The sequence below is a fragment of the Callorhinchus milii genome, unplaced genomic scaffold (assembly GCF_018977255.1).
Source record: "Callorhinchus milii isolate IMCB2004 unplaced genomic scaffold, IMCB_Cmil_1.0 Scaffold3, whole genome shotgun sequence".
Taxonomy (NCBI): Eukaryota; Metazoa; Chordata; class Chondrichthyes; order Chimaeriformes; family Callorhinchidae; genus Callorhinchus; species Callorhinchus milii.
This window is the reverse complement of record NW_024704744.1, coordinates 47,649,093-47,673,555: the sequence shown is the minus strand read 5'-3', so window position 1 is coordinate 47,673,555 and position 24,463 is coordinate 47,649,093. Positions and strand designations below refer to the sequence as shown.

Below are 24,463 nucleotides of genomic sequence, written 5' to 3'. Positions count from 1 at the left end.
TTCAAATGATGACATTTGGTGGTATTATTTGGTAGACATTCCAAATTATGATATTTGGAATTCAGTCAGGTTTGGATTACTGTTAATTATGGCAATAGGCTTTTGCATGTGTCAAGATACCGCTGGCCCTCCAAAAATACTGTACATAATGTAAAATTAATAAGGATAGAGCCATATGTCCTGCTTCTAGGTTTTTAAAACACAAGAGCAGCCAGAGATGAAAAAGAAACGGCATATAAAATCTCTTTCCAATTGGTAATCTTAACACCTCAGGGGCTGACAGTATCACCATCCATGGTTGCACACTCCACCTCACTGAGCCAGTCCAGAACATTATAATAATAATAATAATCCTTGCATTTGATATAGCGCTTTTCAGGTCTTGTTTGACCCTCAACTATCCTTTCTACACCCCCCTTCCCCCACCTCCGCAACATCACCCAGCTCCGCCACTGTCTCACACCGCAGGCCGCCAAAACCCCCAAATGTATTCATAACATCCAGGCTCAACTATGCCAACTCCTTGTCAGTCTCCCCAACTCTTCCCTACACAGGCTGCATGCAGATCATCCAGAACTCACCTTCAAAGCCCTCCATGGCCTTGCTTCTCCCTACCTCTGCGACCTCCTAACCCCCTACCAACCTGCCTGCTCCCTCCGCTCAGTGAGCTCTGGCCTGCATCACGTCCTACGCCTCACCTGCACCACCATTGGCGGGCCGGCCTCTAGCCACACTGCCCCCATCTTCTGGAACTCCATCCCGTCGTCCCTCCACCTTGCCCCTTCACTTGCCTTCTTCAAGACCCTCCTCTTCGACCATGTTTTCGGTCACCCTCCTTCCCCCCTCCCCCTGCGTTTCCTGATCCCAACCCCCAGCTCGGGTCCAAAACACTGATTGTCCAGCGCCTTGGGACGTGAAAGGCGCTATACAAGTGTAATTTTGTTGTAACTTCCTCCTAAGAGAAAGCAACTTACAGCTCCGTGGCATAGGATATTGGTTCATACATATTGAAAGTCATGCAATCCTACAGAAAGTGAACTTAACTATTCACATTATATAATAATTTGTCAGTTACTACAGTATTTATGAGGATGCTTTATTTTTGAACAATTTTGTATTTTGATAAACTTCACTGAATATCAGTATAAAATCCAAATTATAAACATTGGAGAATTAGAACAAAGGTTAGTGAATGTTGAACTTGCATTTTCATGTATGGTCTATGCTACTGTATGTAGGTGGTAAACATACACATGATAATTTCTATCACTTTGATTTCAAAAAAATGACTTCCTTAAATTCAGTAACCAGCAGCAGCTAGCTGTAAGACATATTTAGACAAGTTCCTTGGCTTAATCACTGATCAGTAAGCAACAACACGCAAGGTAGCCATTTTAGGTCAAAACAATACTGTAATGAATGCTTCCCATTGCAGTGGAACAAAGATATTTCAACTTGGAACCTCATGCAGCACAAAGTTCATCCAAAGAGATCTTTTACAAATGGTTATTCTAGACCAGTCAAAGGTTATTTTGGATGAGTCAAAATCTTCTCTGGTAAGGCAAGGAACTGGTCTAAACTCAAGTATTTCAAGCATGTCATTACCATTAAACATTACATCAACGTGACACTTTTGGAGTTTAGATTCCAAGAATTTTCCTGTACAGAAAATAAATGAAGGCAGATGTGAAAACAAATCATATTTGCAACAAACCCACTTTAATGTACTTATAACAATTTCAACTTTAACAATTACAGACATCTGAAAAATGTGCTTTCTCTGTAAGAATGTCAGTAGTAAAGGTTGGTGCCTCTTCAGGGTGAAGTGTAATGGTCTCCACTGACTTGCATGATTGTCTTCAACTACACTGTACCTTTAAAAATCTTAATTCTGCTGCACAAGAAAAGCTATCAACAAAGACATTAAAAAGTCACATCCAGATTGGCCCCAAAAGGACCAACTATATTAATGCCCTGCCCACATGTAAGTGAGTAGCTGTTTCTTTAATGGAGACCTGATAATAGCTTTGATCCCACACCTACATGGATAATATCTGGTATTATTATTTTAAATTCTTGAAAAAGAATTCAGTATTAAAATTCTAAGTCATTCAAACTGATATTTTTTTAAAAAAATGCTGTATGGGAGGGTGTGGGGAAACAAATGGATTTTAAAGAAATATATTGGAAGAGGGGAAAGAGTGCAAAACATGAGTGCATATCAACCACTTTAAACGCTATAAGCAGAAAACGCACAACTGTTTGTGTGTTCAGGCTTTGTGGCAAGACAAAAACACATTCATAAGAGTGGTAGACCAGCTAGTTTTTAACATTTCTGCTAGGCACATTCTTAAGTTATTGATTTTGACCAAATAGCCACAGTAGCAAAAAGTACAGTAGTCAAAATAACAAGTTAATCTTAAGACATTCAGTTAGGGTCACATTTGCCATATGGACCAACATCCTTGTCAACCAAAATAGTAGCAAAGGACTGCTGCATCCACCAAACATTGTTAATAGCACTGCATTAAACAAACTTATTCTCTTCAGATTTTAATTTTTGAACAGGTGTGACAAACTAAAATCTGATGAAAAATAGTGCAGACTTAATATTTCTGCTTGTTCTTCCAAAGATTTTAACATATAATGAATCACTGTCCAGTCTTATATTTGAAGTTTTGTGGTTCTGACTAGAAATACTGTCTGTACTCCTATCTCAGCCTCTCAGATTCATTTTACAATTAAGGGAAGCCATTTTACATAATAGCCCAAATGGAACTAGTAATGTTCCTGAAGAATAATTTACTATCCGTAAATAGTTTTCAAAAGAATTTAAATGTATCTACTGAATAATATCTTCTCCCCCAACCCATTGCAGATTGTTTCTAGGATTTCAGTTTAGAATTGAACAATGCTGTAATATGGTATCGATTTTTATTGTGCACAATTCAAAAGCACAGCTTTTCAGTTGGTCACTAAATGGGATACCATCTCTACGAGACCCAATATAAACAGTTTACAAATGTAATGTTAATAATTAATGATACTCATGAGTCTTGTTTTGCAGCAGCAACTCTTCCAGAGAATTTTTCTCCATTTCCAATGACAATTTTTCTTTCCAGAATTATTGTAAAATCTGTGTCTAGTCCCACACAGCACATTAAGTCCTCCCTTTGCCTCAGTTATTTTGAAGTGAAAGGCTGTGCTTTCAGAAAAGTCTGCATATGCTTTACGCCACAACTGCTGATTGCTTATGATTGGCTGTAGTTAGAATTTTGGCTGCCGTTAGGACCCTGTTCTCCTTCACTGTTTCAGAGAGAAGAGGGGGAAATATCATTAACATGTATAATAAATTCTCACAGATGAATAAAAATATTTAGATTATACAGTATCTATAATTTCTACCCTGATTTTGTTCAAGTCTTCCTAATACATTCCCTAACCACAATAGAGAGCTGTCTTATCAGACCTTTAACAAATGCCGTAGGGTGACTAACCCTCAAATAGTTCCTCCCTCTCTCCCTCCTTGTGGGGAAGATCACCCAAACTCCAGGCTGGCACCCTGCTCTCAATCAGACGAAATTACAAACTTATCATCTGGGATACTTGTCAAGGGAGTTACAATACTATGGCCTCGGCACAGTAAAATGGCATTTTAGCATACACTTAAAACAATTTTCTGTCCTCCAATTTACCCTGAACCTGTCCTTGCAAATGTGCTCATTTTTATATATACAAGAAAAGTGGTCCGACTTGCCCTTCAAATTATCACTATTTGCCTGATTGCCTCTTAAAGCAGAATGCTCACATACATTATTCAATTGCAAAAGCTGCCTCCGTGAAGCTGTTTCCTTTTAAGTCAATCTTCTCAAGAACTCAATTCCCTGTAAAATCCAAGTCTGTCTAAGACTTCTGTTCTGACAAAAGGTCATTCACTTTCCTCTCTTTCTCCATAGATGCTGCATGTTCCCAGCGACTTCTGTTTTTATTTCTGTCTAAGACTTGAATACCACTCTTACGGAGGTTCTTCCAGCAACCCTCTTGCACTCCTAAATTGCTGCTCTGATCTTTCCTTTCAGTTCTTTCCAAGTTCCCAAAAAACAATTTAACATGCTCTCTCTCCTCCCAACACTAATATTGCACATTGAAATTGAGACACTCTGTCCTCCTCCAATTACCCTTTCTCAAGATTGTTGAACCCCTTACCCACCTGTCTTCCCTTCTTCCCCACCTAGATGATTTTAAAACCCAAATTTCACCTTTCTTCCTGATTCATATCTTAATATTTGGTTTTGTTTTAAAAAAGTGTAATCTTTTATATCTGATCCTTCACCTATTCGGAGGTGGTTTGGGTTTTGGCATCTTGTTTAGGATTGCAGCCATTTCCTTCCGGTCATCAAAGCTCTTCCATAGATCATACAACTTCAGAATGACTCGGATTATCTCGAGGATCTGTGTAAATAGAAACAAGGACCAGAATTTTAAAATGTATACATTTATATTTATACAGCAGAAACTACTGGGGTTCTTCAGTTGGAATGGGTGTATTAAAACATACTTTAATAGAGATTCAAATAAGAGAACAGAGAATTAACTCCCTGATTGATAAATTAATTGATAATGTTTACCAGAAATATTAGTACAACAGCTTATAATACAGTACAACTATACCTCCAGATGTGACAAAGAGTGCCTATGCATGGATCCAGAGAGAAGCAGGTGTATTGCAGGAGCACAGATAGGCAAACAACTGACATAAAAGAGGGCCAAATTGGGAAACTGAACCTTTTCTCAGTTTATGTACACATTGACATAGTATCAGGAAGGTTTCCCATAAATCAAAACATCTGCACAGCCTTTTCTCTTTTACCAAAGTGGCATTTCTATTGTCACTATGAATAAGATTGATGCAGTAATAATGATAATAGTAGTCTCTGGATTTGCTACAATGCCTTCAGCATTGAAATATCTCAAAGTGCTTCATAGGTAATTGACATCAAGTGTTGTGACTGTTTATTTGTAGCAAACATGGCAGGCAATTTATGTACAGCAAAGACCCACAATCAGCCAATGAAGTGAATGATCAATTTATCTGGAAGATTATTGACCATGACACTGGAAGAATCCCTTCACTTTTTTCAAATAGTGTCAGAACTTTTAACATTCGCCTGAACTGGCAGACGGGACGGGACCTTGGTTTATGGTCTTATATGAAGTCAGCACTCCCCCACACTGCACTGTCTGGGATTTCAAGCCTGGACTGTGACCTCAAAATCTCTACGTGGGGCTCGATGCCATAACCTTCAATCACAACTAATCTAACGCAAAATCTCACAAAGATTTGTAAAGAGTTCTTGACTGGATGGACACATTTACTTGGGGCCTTAAATGAAGAGACTGCATTAAAACTCAGACAGTACGAGAACTATAAGAAATATTTTACATCCCCAATGTATCACCTGCTCTATACAACAAAAATATTTAAATATTCTGGGTTAATTGTTTGTACACCGTTGCAAAGTTAGTTTAGTAGTTCACTTGCACCAAATGACCGACTATTGTCATCTCGTATGCACATTGCATTCTTCAGCAAAACTGAAATTTCTCTAAACAGCCTCACAGGAAGATTATATCTGCGCAGGAAGCAGGCATAAAGTTATTACCATTTCATTTAGAAAGCAGACAATGATCAAAAAGGAGCTGGACAACGAAACTGATGGTCTCTTTCAATATAATTGAAATCAATTTAATTTTAAAAAATCTAAGCAGAAGCTTCATTGGCAATGTTTCTTTTAAAAATATAGAAACTATATTAAAAAAATCGGAAAAATATTATAATTCAGGAGGGGAAGTGAATTCAGGGTTACAAAGAATTCTATCAATTTTCTCACTGACATGTGTGTAAAAAAAATGACTACTTGTGTGACTTACCTTCTTGTGGTGTACTGGAGAAGAAAGGAGGAGGGAAAAGACTACAGACCACAGCATACATCTTCATGTGCAGCTGAAAGAAGTGCACAGAACCAAATCTCATGAGACTCACAAAAATCGCAAGATTTTAGGAAATCGTGAGTTGGTATGTCTGTCAACGTTCATGTGAAAAATCAGTAATTAAGAGCTTTTTAGGAGCAGGAAAAGCCCATTTAACCTATTTAGCTTTTCCTTTTAAAACAATCAGGAAGGAATGGAAGAATACTCCAGGAATTTATTGGAGAAAAAAAATAAAAACAAAGAACTTAATTCTTATGGAAAAGTTGACAATTTCATACACACACAAAAATGGACTTAGACAACATCTCAGGAAATATTTTAATCACTGAATAACTGTTGTGGAAATTCAGTTCCCTACTTCTGAACTTCCTTGCTGTGCACAAAGTAGTTCCCGAAGACTGTAAATATATGGGAGTTATAAACTGGATAAAAATCCATGGCATGATTGGAAAGAAGGGAGGCTATACCCATGTCCTGCTCAATAAAACTCCAGTTTAATTGGTCATCTGTCTCTTGATTGTGTTGGAACGTTTCTATTCAGTAAGTGGATGCCACATTTGTTTACAAATACAAAGCTACAGTTGAAGTAATCATCTGAAGCACTTTGAGGCATGATGAAGCGCAAGTTCTTTTTCTAACAATGAAAAAGGTGTTGACTCTACAATGGAGATTCTGTTGCCCTTATAATAGCCATTTTCTTCCAAACCTATTTTCCAAATTGGATCATTGATAAATTGGAACACGAAATCCTAGAGTATTACAGCACAGAAGGAGGCCATTCGGCCCATTGTGCCTGTGCCGGCTCTTTGGAAGAGCTACTCAATCAGTCCCACTCCCCTGCTCTTATAGAATGATAACATGGTTAACTGATATTAAAACTACATTTTGAGAACATGCTCATGTCTGATTCAGAGTTCCATCACCTTCTCCATGTCCACTGAAAGTTCAGCAAACCATTGTCGTGCATCTTTTTGCTGGACCACACATGCCACGTGCAAACAAGCTGTAGAGAAATCAAAGCATTTAATTTACTGTCCACTAAAACATCCTTTCTACAAAGTATATTTTCATGTTCGCCTCACTCCACGCCAGAATTGAAGAAAGCTGTGTTCTTATTGCATTCCCAACATGCAACTAATAGTTAGGATTCTTAGATTTACAAGTGCTGATTCCAATGTAAGAAATGAATGTCAGATACCAACATGCTAATACAATTTTGTCACACCCCAATTAGTCTTATTCACTTAGCATGTGTGCGACTGTGCTTTCAAGAGACAATTGTAGTCCCTGAAAGTAAATTATTGGTACAATTTACTATCTCATAAGTAATCTTGCTTTTCAAATTAATACCTAAGTTTAGCTATCTAGAATAGCAGTTCAAAATTAGTATGTGCAATTATACTAAGACAGGGAGGGGGCATTTTGTTACTAGAATCATTTGGTTATGCACATCATTCAGTTAATCTCAGGTATAAAATGCCTGGGAGAATGACATATTCAGATTTAATGCTAACAAATCCCAACATACTTTATTGCAGTTGAACAAATAGACTTACCCAAAGCTATCATGAATGGAGGATACATGAGGCAGAGGTCTGTTCTGTATGTATCATTTACTATCCTCCTGCACAGATTTGAGAAAGTTAAATTGAATAGATTAACACATTTTAGCATGAGTTGCAACTTAAGGTAGCAAAATATTTGGTTTCTAATAACATCTGAAAAAAAATCTAGAATGATATTCGGCCAACAATTATAAACTGAAGTTGTGCCATTTCCAATAAACCTTTTGGCAGAACTAAATGTTACTTGCCTATAGTTAGGTTTCCATTTCTCCAAATCAAGCAAAATTAATTCTCATAGCTAAACATCTAACATCAATTTTAGAGGTCATACCTGTCCACAGCCAACCAGGGACCCGAAGGCATGCATAGATTATAATGATGATCCTTCATTTGATATATTGCTTTTCATGCAAGGAGAATGGATTTATTACAAATAATAATAATCTTTCCATTTGATACAGCGCCTTATCACATTGTCGAGATGTTTCAAAGCGCTTCACAGGATATATTGTAAAGTGGATTGATTGTATTTTTGAGCAAATTATTTTTAGTAAATGAGAGCAGCAGCGAATTTCACATAGCAACGTCCCACAAACATCCATGAAGTGAGTAACCAATTTTACCTGAAGAATTGTTGGCCAGGACACAGGGAGAAACTCCCTTCTCTTTTTAAATAGTGCCACGGGATCTTTGATGTCCACCTCAACAGATTTAAGGTCTAATCTGAAGGAACCTCTCGCAACGCAGTACACCCGAGCACTGTATTCGAGTGTCAGCTAGTGTATATAAGTTCAGAGTCAACACCTGGAAGCACCTCCAAGCTGTGGCTTGAACCCACAATGTTCTGACTCAGAGGTGATGTACTACTAACTAAGCCCAGCTCACACTCCTTACAACAGATTACACTTGTAATTGTCCTTCACGTCAGAAAGATGTCCCAGGGTACTGGGACCCAGAAGTCAGTAATTTTTGTAGTTCAGGACACAATTGGAGAAACAAAATAAGATCATTGGTCTAAATTCAAAGCAAAATAATTTGAGATCAGACAAGTTTACCAATAGTATATCCAAACCAAATTGCTTGCATTTATGGTCTCCCTCAAATAATTGGGGACAAGCAGCAACAAAATCTTAAAATGTGCTCATCAGTGTAATGCAATACAATTTTATATAAAATGTAACTTAGTACATGTACCCTGAAAAACACACTGGCCTTTAAATCAATGCATAGAATTTCAGTGATCCAACACATTACTCAACCAAGCAAATTGCATTGTAGAAAGGTACATTTCCCTTTGCAGTTTGTTAAAGACAAGTGCTAGTTGAAAAACAGTCATTTTCCAGCAAGGGGGAAACAATATTTTGCTTGTTCCTCACTGAATTCTAGGCTTCTCCACAAAGTACAGACAGTAATACTAATGGGCTGTATTTCACTGGTATTTAAAACAAAGGAAAAGGTGTAAACTTAAAGTGAAAGAGAACAGCCCTCAACAAAAGAGCAGCCATATAGAAAGATGCTAAACATACCCCTGATGAGCAAAGCAAAGCGCCTGTTCAAACGTAGTGCATGTCACTAAAGTGGAAATCCTATAAACTCCCAATACAATTACTATCGAAATAATATTCTCTATGTACATACTACACTAACAAAAGAACAAAAAGAAAAGGATACCATTTCATTTTTCAGCACTGCTGCAGACCAAGGACATTCAAGAAGAGCTGCTATTTGAGTTCCTTTATCATACTCAACAAGTCTGATCTGATAAAATAAGTTTTTTTTTGGCCAGCTGGGTATTTGACACATGCAGAAACCCAGCACCATCAGAAGCATTAAAACCAGGAGGCAGAGAGAACCTTGGTTTAATAGTTCATCTGCCACTTTGAACAATGCAGCACTCCCCTAGAATTTGAACTCAAAATTTCTATAATAGGTGCACATCAAAATATTTTCTACACTTATTGAACAAAACAGAATATCCTTTCCTCTCATCAACTCCAGTCTACTGAGAAACATGAAAGCAACCAATCTTCAGTGGATAGCAGAGTTACTCTTCTAAGAATTTCTCTAACTAACAGTTTTGTGAACAGGCCTTTAAAACCAGAACAGTTCCGATTGTGAGAAACAAGACATAAGAAACATGGCCTAAGAGTCCCGTAGCATAGTGGTTCAAACTCTTGCCTTGCGAGCAAGAGGACCCCGGTTCAGTCCCAGGCGGGGTGAAACCTTGGGTAAGTTTCCTTACTCCACGTGCCTCTGTTTACCTAGCAGGAAGTGGGAACCTGGTTGTTCGTCCATTGGCGGATCAATTTCCAGGTGTAATAATCTCTCAAAAAAAGTGGTCACTCAATGTTTGTGGGACATTGATGTGTGCAATTGGCTACTGCATTTCGCCCACATAATACACAGTCAATCCACTTTACAATATATTTTGTGAAGCACTTTGAGATGTCTCAACAATGTGATAAGATACCATATCAAATGCAAGGATTATTATCATTACTACCACTACAAAGACTACAAAACATTGACAATCAAGTATAAGCCTTTACCATGCTAATGGTAGCAGCATGTCTTCTTGTCCCATATCTTGCACATATTGTAGTAATGGTCTGTATGGATGGTACACTATCAGACAGCAATCCTAACAGAAAACAAAAGAAAGAGGTACAATAAATGACACCATCAACATAAAGCAGTAAGATAGCACACTACCCTTTCACCACTTGACCTAGGTTCAAATCCAGCCCAGAATGATTACATGAAGTCTTCTTTCTTTCCAGAATCTATGAGTTTTACTTGAAATAAATATGGACAGTTTCAATCAGTTTCTAATATGTGTACAGGCTCGCATCAATAAAATACTTCCCAGAAATGTTGTCTGGTGTGGAAAATAATAATATTAGACTAGTGCTATGTATAGGATTTTCTTCTGAATTTGTGGCTAAAACACACAGTTGGGCAGATTAGAAGGTAGATTTTTTTCTGGAGAAAGTTTGTAGTATCTGTCTTGGGAGGGCTTGATGTCTGAAATGGGAAAGCATTTCAGTCATAGCCACTGAAATACCTCACATTGATGTAAATAAAAACACAGAAAAATGAAAGCCAAAACACTTACCATTAACTCTAATAGATAGAATTCACATTCCAATATCTGTGAAGTATTAAATTAAAAACAATTCACAAAGCAGCACTCACAAGTCAGATTATTTCAGTCACTCTATCAAAAGAATATTCAAATGTTCTGATGCTCTCCTTAGATTTTCTTTCAAAAGGGGAACAAGAAAATGCAAGAAAATATGCAGGAAAAGCATCAGGGAAGATATTAACTGTCACAGTAAAGAGAAATGATCTATTTATGTTGATTTATTTCTGGCAAACGTTTCAACAACCAGATGGAACAGGATGTTGGCACATTCACTTTTGGGCTGGGGCGGGGGAGGAGGAGAAAGAGTTATGTTCTAAAATGAAGCATTGGTACAATAGCACCACTGGCAAAGGCCTGGGAGCAAGCAATGTGCCAACCCTCTTGGCAGATCAAAAGGACACGCCACAGGGAAACTCTAAAAGAAGGGAGAGAGAATAAGATGAAGACAGAAAACTAATGCTTTTGGTTCTGCAATGTTGATTTATGGAAATCCTGTCCACTAAATCTCTCTAAATTTAATGTTATGGGGTATACAAAAACTAGATCACTCTTTCTGTTCCACTCACCTGGATTTTCTGGGAAAGTAACCAAATTGTTCTCACTGTCAGGGTTTATACCAATGGTCACACTCAAAGCTTTCCTATTAAAAGTTTTTGTTTGAAAAACTTTTCTAGAATCCAACTATAAAATTTTTTGCTGAGTTTCACACACGGACACACACACACACCAATACAAAGGAAGAGAAACCAATGTAGCAGCATTTTTAATGAAATGTATCCACCACATTATTTATGACAGCATATCACATACCTGAAAAGAAAATACTGCATCATATGCTTTGTAAATGCTTGTATTTGTTTTTATATGTTATGAGGGAAGTATATGAACAGTGCAGGGCACCAGTACATTTAAAAGAGAGTAATAGTTGATAGACCTATGTGTGTATGCACCACTGCTGGAAGCTCTATTATATCTGCTGCAGTGTTCCTCACATTAGAGAAAGGAGAGACTATTACAGTGTGGCACATAAAACTGGCAAAGAGTAACATTACTAATCCAAATATCCAGACCTAGTGTGTTTTTTTTAAACAAAGCGCCCTGATTGAGGGTTCCATTATTAATATAACAAATGAACTAAGAATGTAATAATGTAATAGATAATTTAAGTGAATTATACATAAGGAATTTTTTTAAAAATTAAAATCCTGTGGTGCAAAGAATTTAAAATATTGAATAAATATTTTGTAGTTTAATATTAAGATTGATAATAAATGATATAAAACACGATATCTAAAAGTGAGAAAAACCTAATGCTAAAATCTGTCATGCATTTCAGATCATTACATCAGCACTTCTTACAGGAATTCCTGAAATTAAAAAATATTTAACAGATAGATCTTAAATCTTCAAGGACTCCAAGCCCCAAATTCTCTGTTTTGTTAACGTAATTAATTCCCCAGACTCCTATGAAACAAGAATGGCATGTAACAATCTCTTACAACATTGTACACACATTTTACACACCCCACCCAAAATTAATCATCACTTCCATGACTGGCCAAGGGGCGAGGAGCCTTGATCAACTTCAATTCAACAAACAAGCAGCTCAAAGACCAATGGTCTGATCAGGTATAATGTTTTAGACATATAGACAAGAAAGTAATACTTACATGGTTCATTCTATATGGAAATTCCTTCGGAAATGCATAAGAAAACCTGGTTTTTACTGCATTTCAAAAAGAAATTATATATTAGTATGTTAAGCAAAACACTAAGTGAAAAACCACCAGATTTCTAATAATGTGTGCAGTACAGGTTTTATCTACTTTTTCTCTGTGCATAAAACATAGGAAATAAAATCACAATGTAGTATAGGTAGGAAACATGAAAATGCACCTTTCAAAATATACTTTATATGTATAATTACACATGATAATTCCTATTACAGCATGCTTAGTTACAACACAGGTTCGCTTATAATGTGATTCAAATGTGGACCATATTGAAGCTGCTAAATGTTATGTTCACGTCACTTGTGAAAAAAATCCCGTAAAACTCACCGTAACTGTTCCTGGCATATGCACTTTCCTTCACTTGCATAACATAAGATTTAACTACTTCACATGAACAATCCTCTAAACGTTTACGATACCCAGTGCTTTACAGTCTCAAAAGAGATTTAATTCTGAAATTTTCAGATTTTGTTTGCAAAGAAAATGAACTCACAGACTGAAGTTGAAGCTGAAATCAATCGTGTGTTTGAAACAACTCCAAATTCCTAGAAAATAAAAAGAGCCGGTGTTATTACATGCACTCCATGTCCATTATGACTTGAATGGGCCTGAATTTGATTTTAACCCCTTGCAGCCAAGGCTGTATACCTAGTGAGATAAAATCTTTATTGGCCAAAATACATTAATAATCTCCTAAACATATTTCTAGCTCATTTATCACATTACTGTTTTAAGACAAATTTGCATATATGGGAAGCAACATACTTGAGTCTCAGGGTAAAGACTGGAAATATAGAAAACTGCCCTATATAGCACAGCATACAGATTATAAAACAAGGTAATTTGCATGTATTAATCTCAATTTAAAATTCAACTATTGCACTTCATAAACAATTAATGCCTAAATGTGAGCCCTTTAAAGGCCATGTAACAGAATATCAATTACACACAATGTACCTTTTTACAAATATATAGAAATGCTCTATAAAATCCTCAGTTGAATAAGTGCTTAAATGACTGATAATCTGATCTAATTATATTCATAATTATAAACTAAATTCAGAAAAAAAATATCATTTCAAAGTACCTCTACTTTAGATGCCAAAAATACACAGGTTGGAGCCATCAATACTGGATCTATACTCCTCAGTGAATACCTGAAATTATATTAAAAAAAAGTTACATTAATATTCAAATCACTAAAGCACAATACAAGTCACTGCTTAGCTTTGATAAACATTTGGTTGATGATGCAATAGCACACTTAACATATGCACAACATCTTGTTATACTTAAAAATGTAATTAAAAATACTGGTGTTCTGATTATTAAAACACAAAAATAAGACATAATTCAGTTCATCGCAGATTTCAAAGTAGACAGGGAAACAATCACTTAATCGGCCCTCCACAATACTGCACTATTATTGAAGACAGAATGATGTTATGTCCTTGAATTTAAAGAAACAAGGAACTGATTCTAAAATGCATGGAGAATGTTATGCAAATAAAACTAAACTTCATTCAAATTCAGCTTTAAATAACAAAAAGTACAATTTCTGTATCCTAAAAAGAATTGTATTTAATCAGAATCTAGGCATTTACTTAGTCAGAACTACCAGCAAGTACCAACAGCAAACAAGTGATCTCTTGCAACTGTGTTTCTTCCTCCTCCCCCCTCCCCCAATTATCACCACATATACCTCCCTCTATATTGAGATGTGGTATGTGTAGGTTCATTATGAAATTTCCTTGAAGCACATTCCTTATCTCCACTAGGTCATCCTGGAGTTGGTGACCTAGTGGAGATAAGCAGATCAGGCTACTCAAAATAATGTTCATTCCTGCGGCTGCTTTTGAATCTCCACCCTCCTCCCCAGCCTGCTGTAGGTCGGTGAAGGCTTTGGAGAAAATCTTCAGCCCATACCTTTAGGAAAGGTATGAGGAAAGAACAGAAATTGTTAAAAGTTCTTAAATTGTATAAACAATACAGCGAACAGTTTCAGTTAGGATCCAATATTTGGATATTCCAAGGGATAGACATTATAATCTACAAAACTGTCGGTCATGCTGGCCCTTCGATCAAGTACATTGATTGTACAAATATTATCCAATCTCTCTTAATAACTACAGCACTATGTTTGAACAGCACAATCAAATCACTCCAAAATGCATGAGGAGCACTACATACATTCAAGTAGTAGTTGAATTCAAGTTGTTGTTCTTACAAAATAAGCTTGCTGTAGAGTGGATCCATAAAGGATGCATACACATTATTGGTAGATCATTCAAAATGGAGGTGTTCTCCATCTGCACAGAAAAAACACTATAAAGATAGCTGCTCCAGCTATCCGTTATGCTGTACAAGCAACAAACACACCATGTATGTCAATAGACGCGGTTACCGTGCGCAGTTAAGTATTGTGCACATGACCTTGAACGACATACAAAGCCCACAATCCCTATGTGAAAGTTCTTGCATCGAGTAGACACTCTGATTATACACCGTTCAAACAGTTTAATACAGAAATGTGTTTTGTTTATATATATCTATATATACATATAGATACACACACACGTTATATTAAAGCACCTTACCTGGCATAGAATCTTTTGAAATAGACTGTCGCAGTTGCAATAACCTGCTGCCTCAGTTTGAGGTGTTCCCCTAGAGCTTGGATTACTGTTGGCAATAAAAAATATTTCCCCTTCAATGATACACATCATCCATGAAGTGAATATTTGGAAACAACCCTACATCCAGGTCTCGGATTTATTTTTGACAGTAAAAATTCAAAATGAAAGGAAATAAATATATATTACTTTGCAAAGGTATATGTATTTCTGCCCTCCAGACAATCATTACACTTTACAAGATATCCTGTGAAGTACTTTGAGATGTCCCCCTGACACTATATCAAATGTAAAGATAATTATTATTTCAAACTCTTCAGGATTTTACAGGAGAAATAAGCAGCTATTATTTTTTCATATGGAAAAATTAAGATCCAGAAATTAATTTAAAATATACAATTAATTTGAGAGCATCAGTACTGCATGTATTCACAAAGTTCTGAAACTAAAGAAATCTTGCACTTTATCACCAAAGTATTACCAAAATAGCAAATCATCACTGAATGATGTCAACGTTTCTCTCACCTATAGCGATAATCCTTTCATTTAATGCAGCGCTTTTTCCACATCAAGAGGACATGTCAACACAGTTCACAGGATTTTATTGTAAAGTATAGTGTGTGTATATTCTCTAGATGAACATGCAGACAATTTGCAAACAGTAAAGTCCCACAAGATTGTTGGCAAGAAACGTCCTTCTCTTTAGTTAGCCAAATGCGTTATCTACTAGGAAACATAATACCAGTAACAACACTACCATTAGCAAAAAATATCTGCAATTTCCAATATTCTTCTTCTGTGAGAAACTTCAAGTCCTTCTGCCTTTCTTTCATCACATCCTGCTTGTCAAGAATCCACTGCAAACTGCAGAAAAAACAGAACAATATTAAAGAGATAACAACAAGAGAAGTACGTTAAACATTGGTCAAAATACAGAATGAAGCAGATGACATCCAAATAAGTAGTAACAAGAATCTTGAATTTAATAATCCTTGCACCTTTCACATGAGGGGGATGTCTCAAAATGCTTCACAGGATTTACTGCAAAGCGCAGCAACCGCCCCACACAAATGGGGCAGCCAATTTGTGCACAGCAAAGTGCCACAAAAAGCCACAAAGTGAATAATCTAGGGGACTGTTGGCCACGATACTGGGAGAAACTCACTTCTCTTTGAATCTTGTCAATCCCTCCTGAAGTGCCAGATTTAAAAGGTTTACCGTGTATCCTGTGAAGCGCTTTGAGACATCTCATCGACGTGAGAAGGCGTTATATCAAATGCAAGGATTATTATTTTGTGAAGGATGGCACCTCCAGCACTGCATTCAAGCGTGACTTTGTGAGTTCAAAATCCTGACAGGAAGCTTGAACCCACAATCTTGTAACTCAAGAGGTGAAAGCACTACCAACTGAGCCAGGCTGACACATTATTTTGTAATGTGTCATCCAAGGATGCACACTCCACCTTACTAAGCCAGTCCGGAAACTTGGCATCTTGTTTGACCCTCAACTATCCTTTCTACCCCACATCCGTGCCGTGATCCGCTCTGCCTTCCCCCACCTCCGCAACATGGCCCGGCTCCTCCACTGTCTCACACCGCAGACCGCCAAGACCCCATACATTCATTCACAGCATCGAGGCTCGACGACACAAACTCACTGCTTGTCGGCCTCCTCAACTCCTCCCTCCACAGGCTGCAGATCATCCAGAACTCTGCAGCCCATGTCCTCTCCCGCACCAAACTCCATGACCCAATCACCCCCATCCTCGCCCAACTCCACTGGCTTCCCATCACACAGAGGATACAGTTCAAGATCCTGGTCCTCACCTTCAAAGCCGCCATGGCCTCGCTCCCCGCTACCTCTGCGACCTCCTAACCCCTTACCAACCTGCCCGCTCCCTCCGCTCAGCGGGCTCCGGCCTGCATCACGTCCCCCGCCCCACCCGCCCCATCGTTGGCGGGAGACCCTTCAGCCGCGCTGCCCTCACCCTGTGGGACTCTCTCCCGCAGTCCCTCGGCCTCGCCCCCTCCCTCGCCTCCGTCACGACCCTCCTCCTCGACCGTGCCCTCGGTCACCGTCCTTCTCAGCCCCTCCGCCTTCCCCGACCCCCGGCTCGGGTCCCAAACTCAGGTTGTCCAGCGCCTCGCGGACATCCTCCCGACGTGAAAGACCCCGAAACAAATGTAACATTGTTGTTGTTGTTGTTGTTGTAATCTCACAGTAATTATAACAAACCGCACCTGTTCCTCCCACAACAATTTTTTTTTTAAAAAAAGGAAAAAAAACCCCGAACAGAGACAGAGGACCGCACAGCCTCAGCTCCTCCAGCGGCGGGGCCAGGGCTCCAGGTACTGACACGGTGTACAGCCAACGGCCACCACAGAGCCCCGGCCCCGCCCCGGCCCCAACCCCCGGCCCCGGCCCCGAGCCCCGGCCCGGCCCCAACCCCCGGCCTCAACCCCGAGCCCCAACCCCCGGCCCCGAGCCCCAACCCCCGGCCTCAACCCCGAGCCCCAACCCCCGGCCCCGAGCCCCAACCCCCGGCCTCAACCCCGAGCCCCAACCCCCGCCCCGAGCCCCAACCCCCGGCCTCAACCCCGAGCCCCAACCCCCGGCCCCGAGCCCCAACCCCGAGCCCCAACCCCGAGCCCCAACCCCCGGCCCCAACCCCCGGCCCCAACCCCCGGCCCCAACCCCCCCCGAGCCCCAACCCCGAGCCCCAACCCCCGGCCCCAACCCCGAGCCCCAACCCCGGCCCCAACCCCCGGCCCCATCCCCGGCCCCACCCCGGCCCCAACCCCGGCCCCAACCCCCGGCCCCGAGCCCCAACCCCCGGCCCCGAGCCCCAACCCCGGCCCGAGCCCCAACCCCCGGCCCCAACCCCGAGCCCCGAGCCCCAACCCCCGAGCCCCAACCCCCGGCCCCGAGCCCCAACCCCCGGCCCCAACCCCCGGCCCCGAGCCCCAACCCCCGGCCCCAACCCCGAGCCCCAACCCCCGGCCCCAACCCGAGCCCCAACCCCCGGCCCCAACCCCCGGCCCCAACCCCCGGCCCCACCCCGGCCCCGAGCCCCAACCCCGAGCCCCAACCCCGAGCCCCAACCCCCGGCCCCAACCCCGAGCCCCAACCCCCGGCCCCAACCCCCGGCCCCAACCCCGAGCCCCAACCCCCGGCCCATCCCCGAGCCCCAACCCCGAGCCCCAACCCCGAGCCCCAACCCCGGCCCCAACCCCGAGCCCCAACCCCGGCCCCAACCCCCGGCCCCAACCCGAGCCCCAACCCCCGGCCCCATCCCCGAGCCCCAACCCCGGCCCCAACCCCCGGCCCCAACCCCCGGCCCCGAGCCCCAACCCCCGGCCCCGAGCCCCAACCCCCGGCCCCGAGCCCCAACCCCCGGCCCCAACCCCGAGCCCCGAGCCCCAACCCCCGAGCCCCAACCCCCGGCCCCGAGCCCCAACCCCCGGCCCCAACCCCGGCCCCGAGCCCCAACCCCCGGCCCCGAGCCCCAACCCCCGGCCCCGAGCCCCAACCCCCGGCCCCCGAGCCCCAACCCCCGGCCCCCGAGCCCCAACCCCCGGCCCCAACCCCCAACCCCGAGCCCCGGCCCCATCCCCGGCCCCGAGCCCCAACCCCCGAGCCCCAACCCCCGGCCCCAACCCCGAGCCCCGGCCCCGGGCCCCGGCCGCCCTGTGTCACTTACTAGTGTGAGCTCTGCCAGAAGTTACCCGCCATAGCCTCACTCTGTGTGTGTGTGTGTATCACTCTCTCTCTGTGTATCTCTCACTCTGTGTGTGTGTGTCCCTCTCTGTGTATCTCTCACTCCCTCTCTCTCTGTGTCCCTCTCTGTGTATCTCTCCCTGTGTCCCTCTCTGTGTATCTCTCACTCCCTCTCTCTCTCTCCCTGTGTCCCTCTCTGTGTATCTCTCACTCCCTCTCTCTCTGTGTCCCTCTCTGTGTATCTCTCCCTGTGTCCCTCTCTGTGTATCTCTCACTCTCTCTCTGTGTCCCTCTCTGTGTATCTCTCACTCCCTCTCTCCCTGTGTCCCTCTCTGTGTATCTCTCACTCCTCTCTCCATTTCTCTCTATTTCTCTCTCGTTGTAAACATTTTGACTTTTTTGGGGGGTTCCGAAATCTTCAGCTTTCCGGACCGATTGCAACACCTAAACTCATCCGACAGTCAGCGGCGCCCCGGCGGCAGTGTCCGGGTCGGAGCTTTCCGGGGGCGAGACAGCAGCAGCAGCAGCACAGACACTGTGGGAGGGCGGTCCTGCTCTTCATATTGATCATTGAGGGGCACAGACCTCAGGTCTGGGTCTCCTGATTCTTTTTTTTTTTAACAGCCTCTCACCTCAGTAGGAATTTTTTTTTTTACGCACATATGTTCCCCCCCCAAAAAATGTGCTTTTGCTTCAGGTGAATATTTTTAATTCCTCTTCCCCCAGTTGCTGAATGTGGACCATCCATCCATTGTGTTGCAAAATACCAGATGTGCTTTTGAGTCCTGTTCTCCACTGGTTGGGAAGAGAAGAGGGACAATTTCATCGCAAAGGTTGACAGCGACTTACGCTCTTTTTCACTTCAATATTGCAATCTGTTTTTGATGTGTATCACTCTTGCAAAATGATATCCAGCGTCTTGGGACGTCCTCCTGGCGTGAAACGAGGATTCATAATTGCAATTTGTTGTTGTTGCAGTCAACATTCCTTGCATTTGATAAGGCGCTTCATCACGTCATCAAAGGGTTTCACTGATTTTACTGTAAAGGGTAGTTACTGTACTTGTATTTGTAAGCAAATACAAAAGACAATTTGTACACAGCAATGTCCCACAAACAGTCATGAAGTGAATGATCTGTTTTATCTGGAGGATAAAATAATAACGTGTAATAGTGACATCCAACTGAACAGGCAGACAAGACCTCAATTTAATAATAATAACAACACCACCAACAACTTGGATTTATATAGCGCCCTCCACCCGGACGGCGTCTCAGAGCGCTTCACAGTAACGGATCCCGGGGCCGAGCCGGGGGGAGGGGGAGGAAAGTGACTAAAGGCGCGGTCGAAAAGAAAGCTCTTCAGTAGAGACCTGAAAATAGGAAGAGAGGAAGCGAGGTGAAGTGAGTGAGGAAGGGAGTTCCAGAGTCTCGGGGCATAGTGGCTGAAGGCACGGCTGCCGAGGGTGGGGTGGAGGACTTGGGGGGGGGGGGGAGAAGGAGGAGGCCAGACCCGGAGGAACGAAGGCAACGGGTACTGTGCTGAGGAGAGAGGAGGTCAGAGAGGTAGGGGGTCCAGAGGAGTGGAGGGATTTGAATACAAGGGTGAGAACCTTGAAATCGATCCTCTCTGGGACAGGCAGCCAGTGCAGTCTGGCAAGGACTGGGGTGATCGGGGAGCGGAGTTTGGTGCGGGTGAGAATGGGGGCGGCAGAGTTTTGAATGATTTGGATTTTATAGATGGCAGTGGATGGGAGGCCGGCGAGGAGGGCGTTTGAATAGTCCAGCCGAGAGGTGACAAAGGCATGGACCAGGGTTTCAGCGACTTTCGGAGAGAGGTATTGGCAGAGACGGGTGATTCGTCGGAGATGAAAGAAGGCGGTGCTGGTGAGGGACTGGATGTGGGGGAGGAAGAATAATTGGGGGTCGAACCTGATGCCTCGGTTGCATACGGGTTCGGAGAGTTTTAGGGGGAGGTCGGGTAAGTGGAGGAGGTGAGAACCGTGAGATTTTAGACGTTGACGACAGCCAAAGAGTATGGCTTCTGTCTTGTCAACGTTCAGCTGAAGGAAATTTGTGCTTATCCAGCTCCTGAGGTCTGACAGGCAGTGCTGACAGAACATCAGGGGACTGGGGGTCACAAAGTGAGGTGGAAAAATAGAATTGGGTGTCGTCTGTATACATGTGGAAATGTAGCCCATGTCTGCGGATGGCATCCCCAAGAGGGAGCGGGGAGGACGGTGGGAGACAAGGACAGAGGGGGAGTAGCGGATAATCCTGGCATTCTGATATTTTGTAGGAAAAATATCCAGTTTCATGAACTCATTCAAAGAACATCACCTCTGATAATGCAGCAGTACCCCCAAAGCTACATTGGAAAGTCAACCGAGACTGAATTCAAAGTCCCACAATTTAGACAAATTGAGCCAGGCTAACACCTGAAAAAAATAAACACAATTCCATGTATATTCATGAGCTTCCAATCTATCTCATTCTTCTTGATCACAAATCTCACTCCTATGGGAGAAACGTAATAACACAATCCAAGGAATGTTTTTAAAATATCACAAATTTTACCGATTAAACATTGCTCTGAAGCTGACCGTTCAAAGTCAGAGGCTCACTCCAGAGCAATGTCTCAAATGGGATTTGAAGTGACAGTGTATCTCAGTGAGTAGGTTTGTGCTCTACCCCATATAGAAAGTGCTAATTTATATTTGTAACTGCTGTACATTTGTTTTATGAACAAATATAGCCCAATAATAAATGCTAATCTCTGTCAGTTCCAAATTCCATGTCCAGCCAGCAGTATAAAGTGCGTTGGGACATCCTCCCAACATGACTGACATTATATAAATGTAAATTATATGGTATTGCATTTATACACATGAAATTTAGGAGAAAGTATGTTCCTATTGGATAGATATTTTTGCTGTGTTCTTTCCACCACTCCGAAAAGGTACGATAAGTCAATAACCCTAGGTATTGCTTTCACCTATCCTCTTGATAAGTTCTATTTCTTCAAGGAGGTACCTTCTTCAAGCTGGTTCATTTTGTACTTGTGCAACTCTCTCCTGATAACTTAAAGCACTATTGAAAAGAAATTCCCAATAGTTTAGGTTTACTCTATTTATAGCTCATTCAATATATTTCATTCCATTTATTTCAAATCAAGTCTTGACTTTGAAGCTGGGTTTGCTTTGGTTCTTAAAAGAATTTGTAGAAAATCAGCTTTAAAATTAAGACTGTATTTAGGAATTTGTGAATTCTCCCAACTAAAATTTAGAGTAAATATAAGCCCAGGTCGAATTTCTATTTTTTTCAGATCATTGGTTCACTTTTAACTCTCTTCAATACATGAATATCCTTATAATAATAATAATAATAGATGTCTCAAAGCGCTTCACAGAATATACTGTAAACTGAATTGACTGTATATTTGTGGACGAAACGCGGCATCCAATTGCGCCCAGCAGTGTCTCACAAACAGTTGTGGATTGAAGTGACCAATTTATTATTGTTTTGAGTTTTTTCTTGAGAGTTTATTATCAGGTTTGTAAAGTAAGGAAACTTGCCCAAAGTTTTGCTCTGCCGGGAATATGAACCCAGGTCTCTCACTTGCGAGGCGAGTACTCTAACCACTGAGCTACAGATGTTACCCCCGGAAAGTGCTCTTCCAATCAACTAACAACCAGGGTCCTACTTACTGCTAGGTAAATAATAATAATAATAATAAAATAGAAGCCTGTGGAGTAAAGAAACTTGTCTAAGGTTTCATCCTGTCTGGGAATCGAACCCAGGTTCTCTCGCTTGCGAGGCGAATGCTTTGACCAATATGCTACAGGATATTGTAGGATGAAAACCATTTGCTTCTAAGTGGTTTCTAAATCCATGCTAAATACTCCTTGTAGATTTTGCACTTTACACATAAACATAAGATGCATATATTATTGGGCTATGTTATTGGGATATTCTTTTTTGAATATTTGGGGTGACATTCACCATCTTCCAGTTCTGCAATTGCAGTGATACCAGAGCTCCTCATTCAATATGAATTCTCTGAGCATTGACATAATTGGTGGGGTAGTTATGTGGCGATATTGCTCTATTTATATAGGTTTCATTTTCATCCACTCATGTTGGATGGGAATGATAAATTAATCTTTCCATTCTGATGAGGCACTGTGACTGCAGGAATAATTGAAACAGATGAACCACGCACCGGTTTGTTCTTCACATAGTGCTTTGAGAATCCAAGCACCTTTGTCATCATACTGTTTCAAAGATCAAATATTGTAGGGAAGCATTTAAATTTTCTGTGCCTGTTGTTAATTAGGCAGATTGGGCTGTTACACGTGTTGGGATATTTGGTACTTGTTATTCAATTTTAAATGTTTCAAAAAAATATGGTGTCCAACAATGTTACCTTTTCACAGAGTTGTGGCAATTTGTTAATTTTGAATTTGCAGAGCTAATAATATTGGTAAATGTGTATACTATATTACAGAGCCAAATATAAGAAATCAAGGGCCAATTAACTAATAGGTAGAAAGAAAGGAAGTTAATTCAGTATTGTATGTATTGGTATTGCAGTCTTTAGTTGAGTGATCAATTTATCTGGAGGATATACTAGGAGAAACTCAATTCTGTTTTCCCATTGTGCTATAGGATCTTTAACATTTACCTGAATAGATAGGCAAGACTCTGGTTTAATATCTATTCCAAAGCCCAGCACCCACATCAATGCAATATTCTCCCAGAACTACACTGAAGTATCATCTTAGACTATGAGCTCAAATCCTAACATGGGGTTCAACCCTCAATCTGCCCTTCAGATGAGACGTTAAAGCAAGGTTCTGTCTGCTGTTTAGGTGGATGTTAAAGATCCCATGGCAACATTTGAAAGAGAAGGGAGTTTCTCCTAGTATCCTGGACAACAATCCCCCAAGTAAAATTGGTCACTCACTCCATGGCTGTTTGTGGGACATTGCTGTGTGCAAACTGACTGTCTTGTTTCACCTATAAAATACACAGTCAATCCACTTTACAGTATTTTGAGATGACTTGATGATGAGATAAAGTGCTGTAACAAATGCAAGGATTATTATTATTATTAAAGCTTCTGACACAGACTCCAGAGCCAAGCTAAACTCACAAAATCATTTTATATTGACTTTCCAACTACCGTATCTTAGAAAGGGAATCACACCAGCATTTCTCAGACAAATGACAATGAGTGAGCTCTGCTAAGTTTTCCCCAACAATCCGTTTCTCAGCAACAGAGAAACAAAATAACACCATACTGTTCAGTGATTATTCATGCCAGCAACAAGCAGTTACAGCTTGGGTTCTGTAGCCCTTTAAGAGCCTGATGTAATTTGTGTCCCTAATAATAATATTTGATATAGCACCTTGAACCTTCTCAAAGCCTTCACAGCAAGTAATTGCTGTTAAGTGTAGTGACAGATATTTGTTGTAAATTGCAATAGCCAATTTTCACAAAGCAAATTCCCACAAGCAGCCATGAAATGAATGATCAGTGTATTTGGAGGATTGTTTATCAAGACAATGGGACTAATTTTCTTCTCTTTTCTAAGAGTATCAAGGGATCTTTAATGTTCCACTGAACAGTTGGATGGGACCTTGCTACAACATCTCACCCCAGGGCAAAACTCTGAC

The 24,463-nt window shown here is 41.3% G+C and overlaps 1 protein-coding gene across 2 annotated transcripts; it reads right to left on the bottom strand.

Annotated features, from left to right (window-relative positions):
• Positions 1 to 1,697: 1,697 nt before the first annotated feature.
• ccnc (cyclin C) lies at positions 1,698 to 18,852 on the bottom strand. 2 transcript variants are annotated; one of them, XM_042333362.1, is made up of 12 exons: positions 18,769 to 18,852; positions 15,825 to 15,931; positions 15,032 to 15,116; positions 13,522 to 13,591; positions 12,928 to 12,979; positions 12,372 to 12,427; positions 10,672 to 10,707; positions 10,106 to 10,197; positions 7,548 to 7,615; positions 6,915 to 6,994; positions 4,334 to 4,452; positions 1,698 to 3,306 (listed from the first exon to the last, which is right to left on the bottom strand). In XM_042333362.1, the coding sequence occupies exons 1-12, from the start codon at positions 18,798 to 18,800 to the stop codon at positions 3,252 to 3,254; spliced, it is 852 nt and encodes a 283-aa protein (XP_042189296.1). In that variant the 5' UTR covers positions 18,801 to 18,852; the 3' UTR covers positions 1,698 to 3,251. The 2 variants fall into 2 exon arrangements, with proteins under 2 accessions (XP_042189296.1, XP_007891144.1); XM_007892953.2 differs by lacking the exon at positions 18,769 to 18,852 and adding an exon at positions 17,056 to 17,118.
• Positions 18,853 to 24,463: the final 5,611 nt, after the last annotated feature.

Bases quoted from the DNA above. Each gene is read 5' to 3' on its own strand.
- ccnc (XM_042333362.1), bottom strand. From the start codon at position 18,800: ATGGCGGGTAACTTCTGGCAGAGCTCACACTA. The intron at 15,932-18,768 runs GTAAGTGACACA...TTTTTTCTGCAG, and splicing joins TTCTGGCAGAGCTCACACTA to TTTGCAGTGGATTCTTGACA. The intron at 13,592-15,031 runs GTAAGGTGCTTT...ATATAATTTCAG, and splicing joins TTCAAAAGATTCTATGCCAG to GTATTCACTGAGGAGTATAG.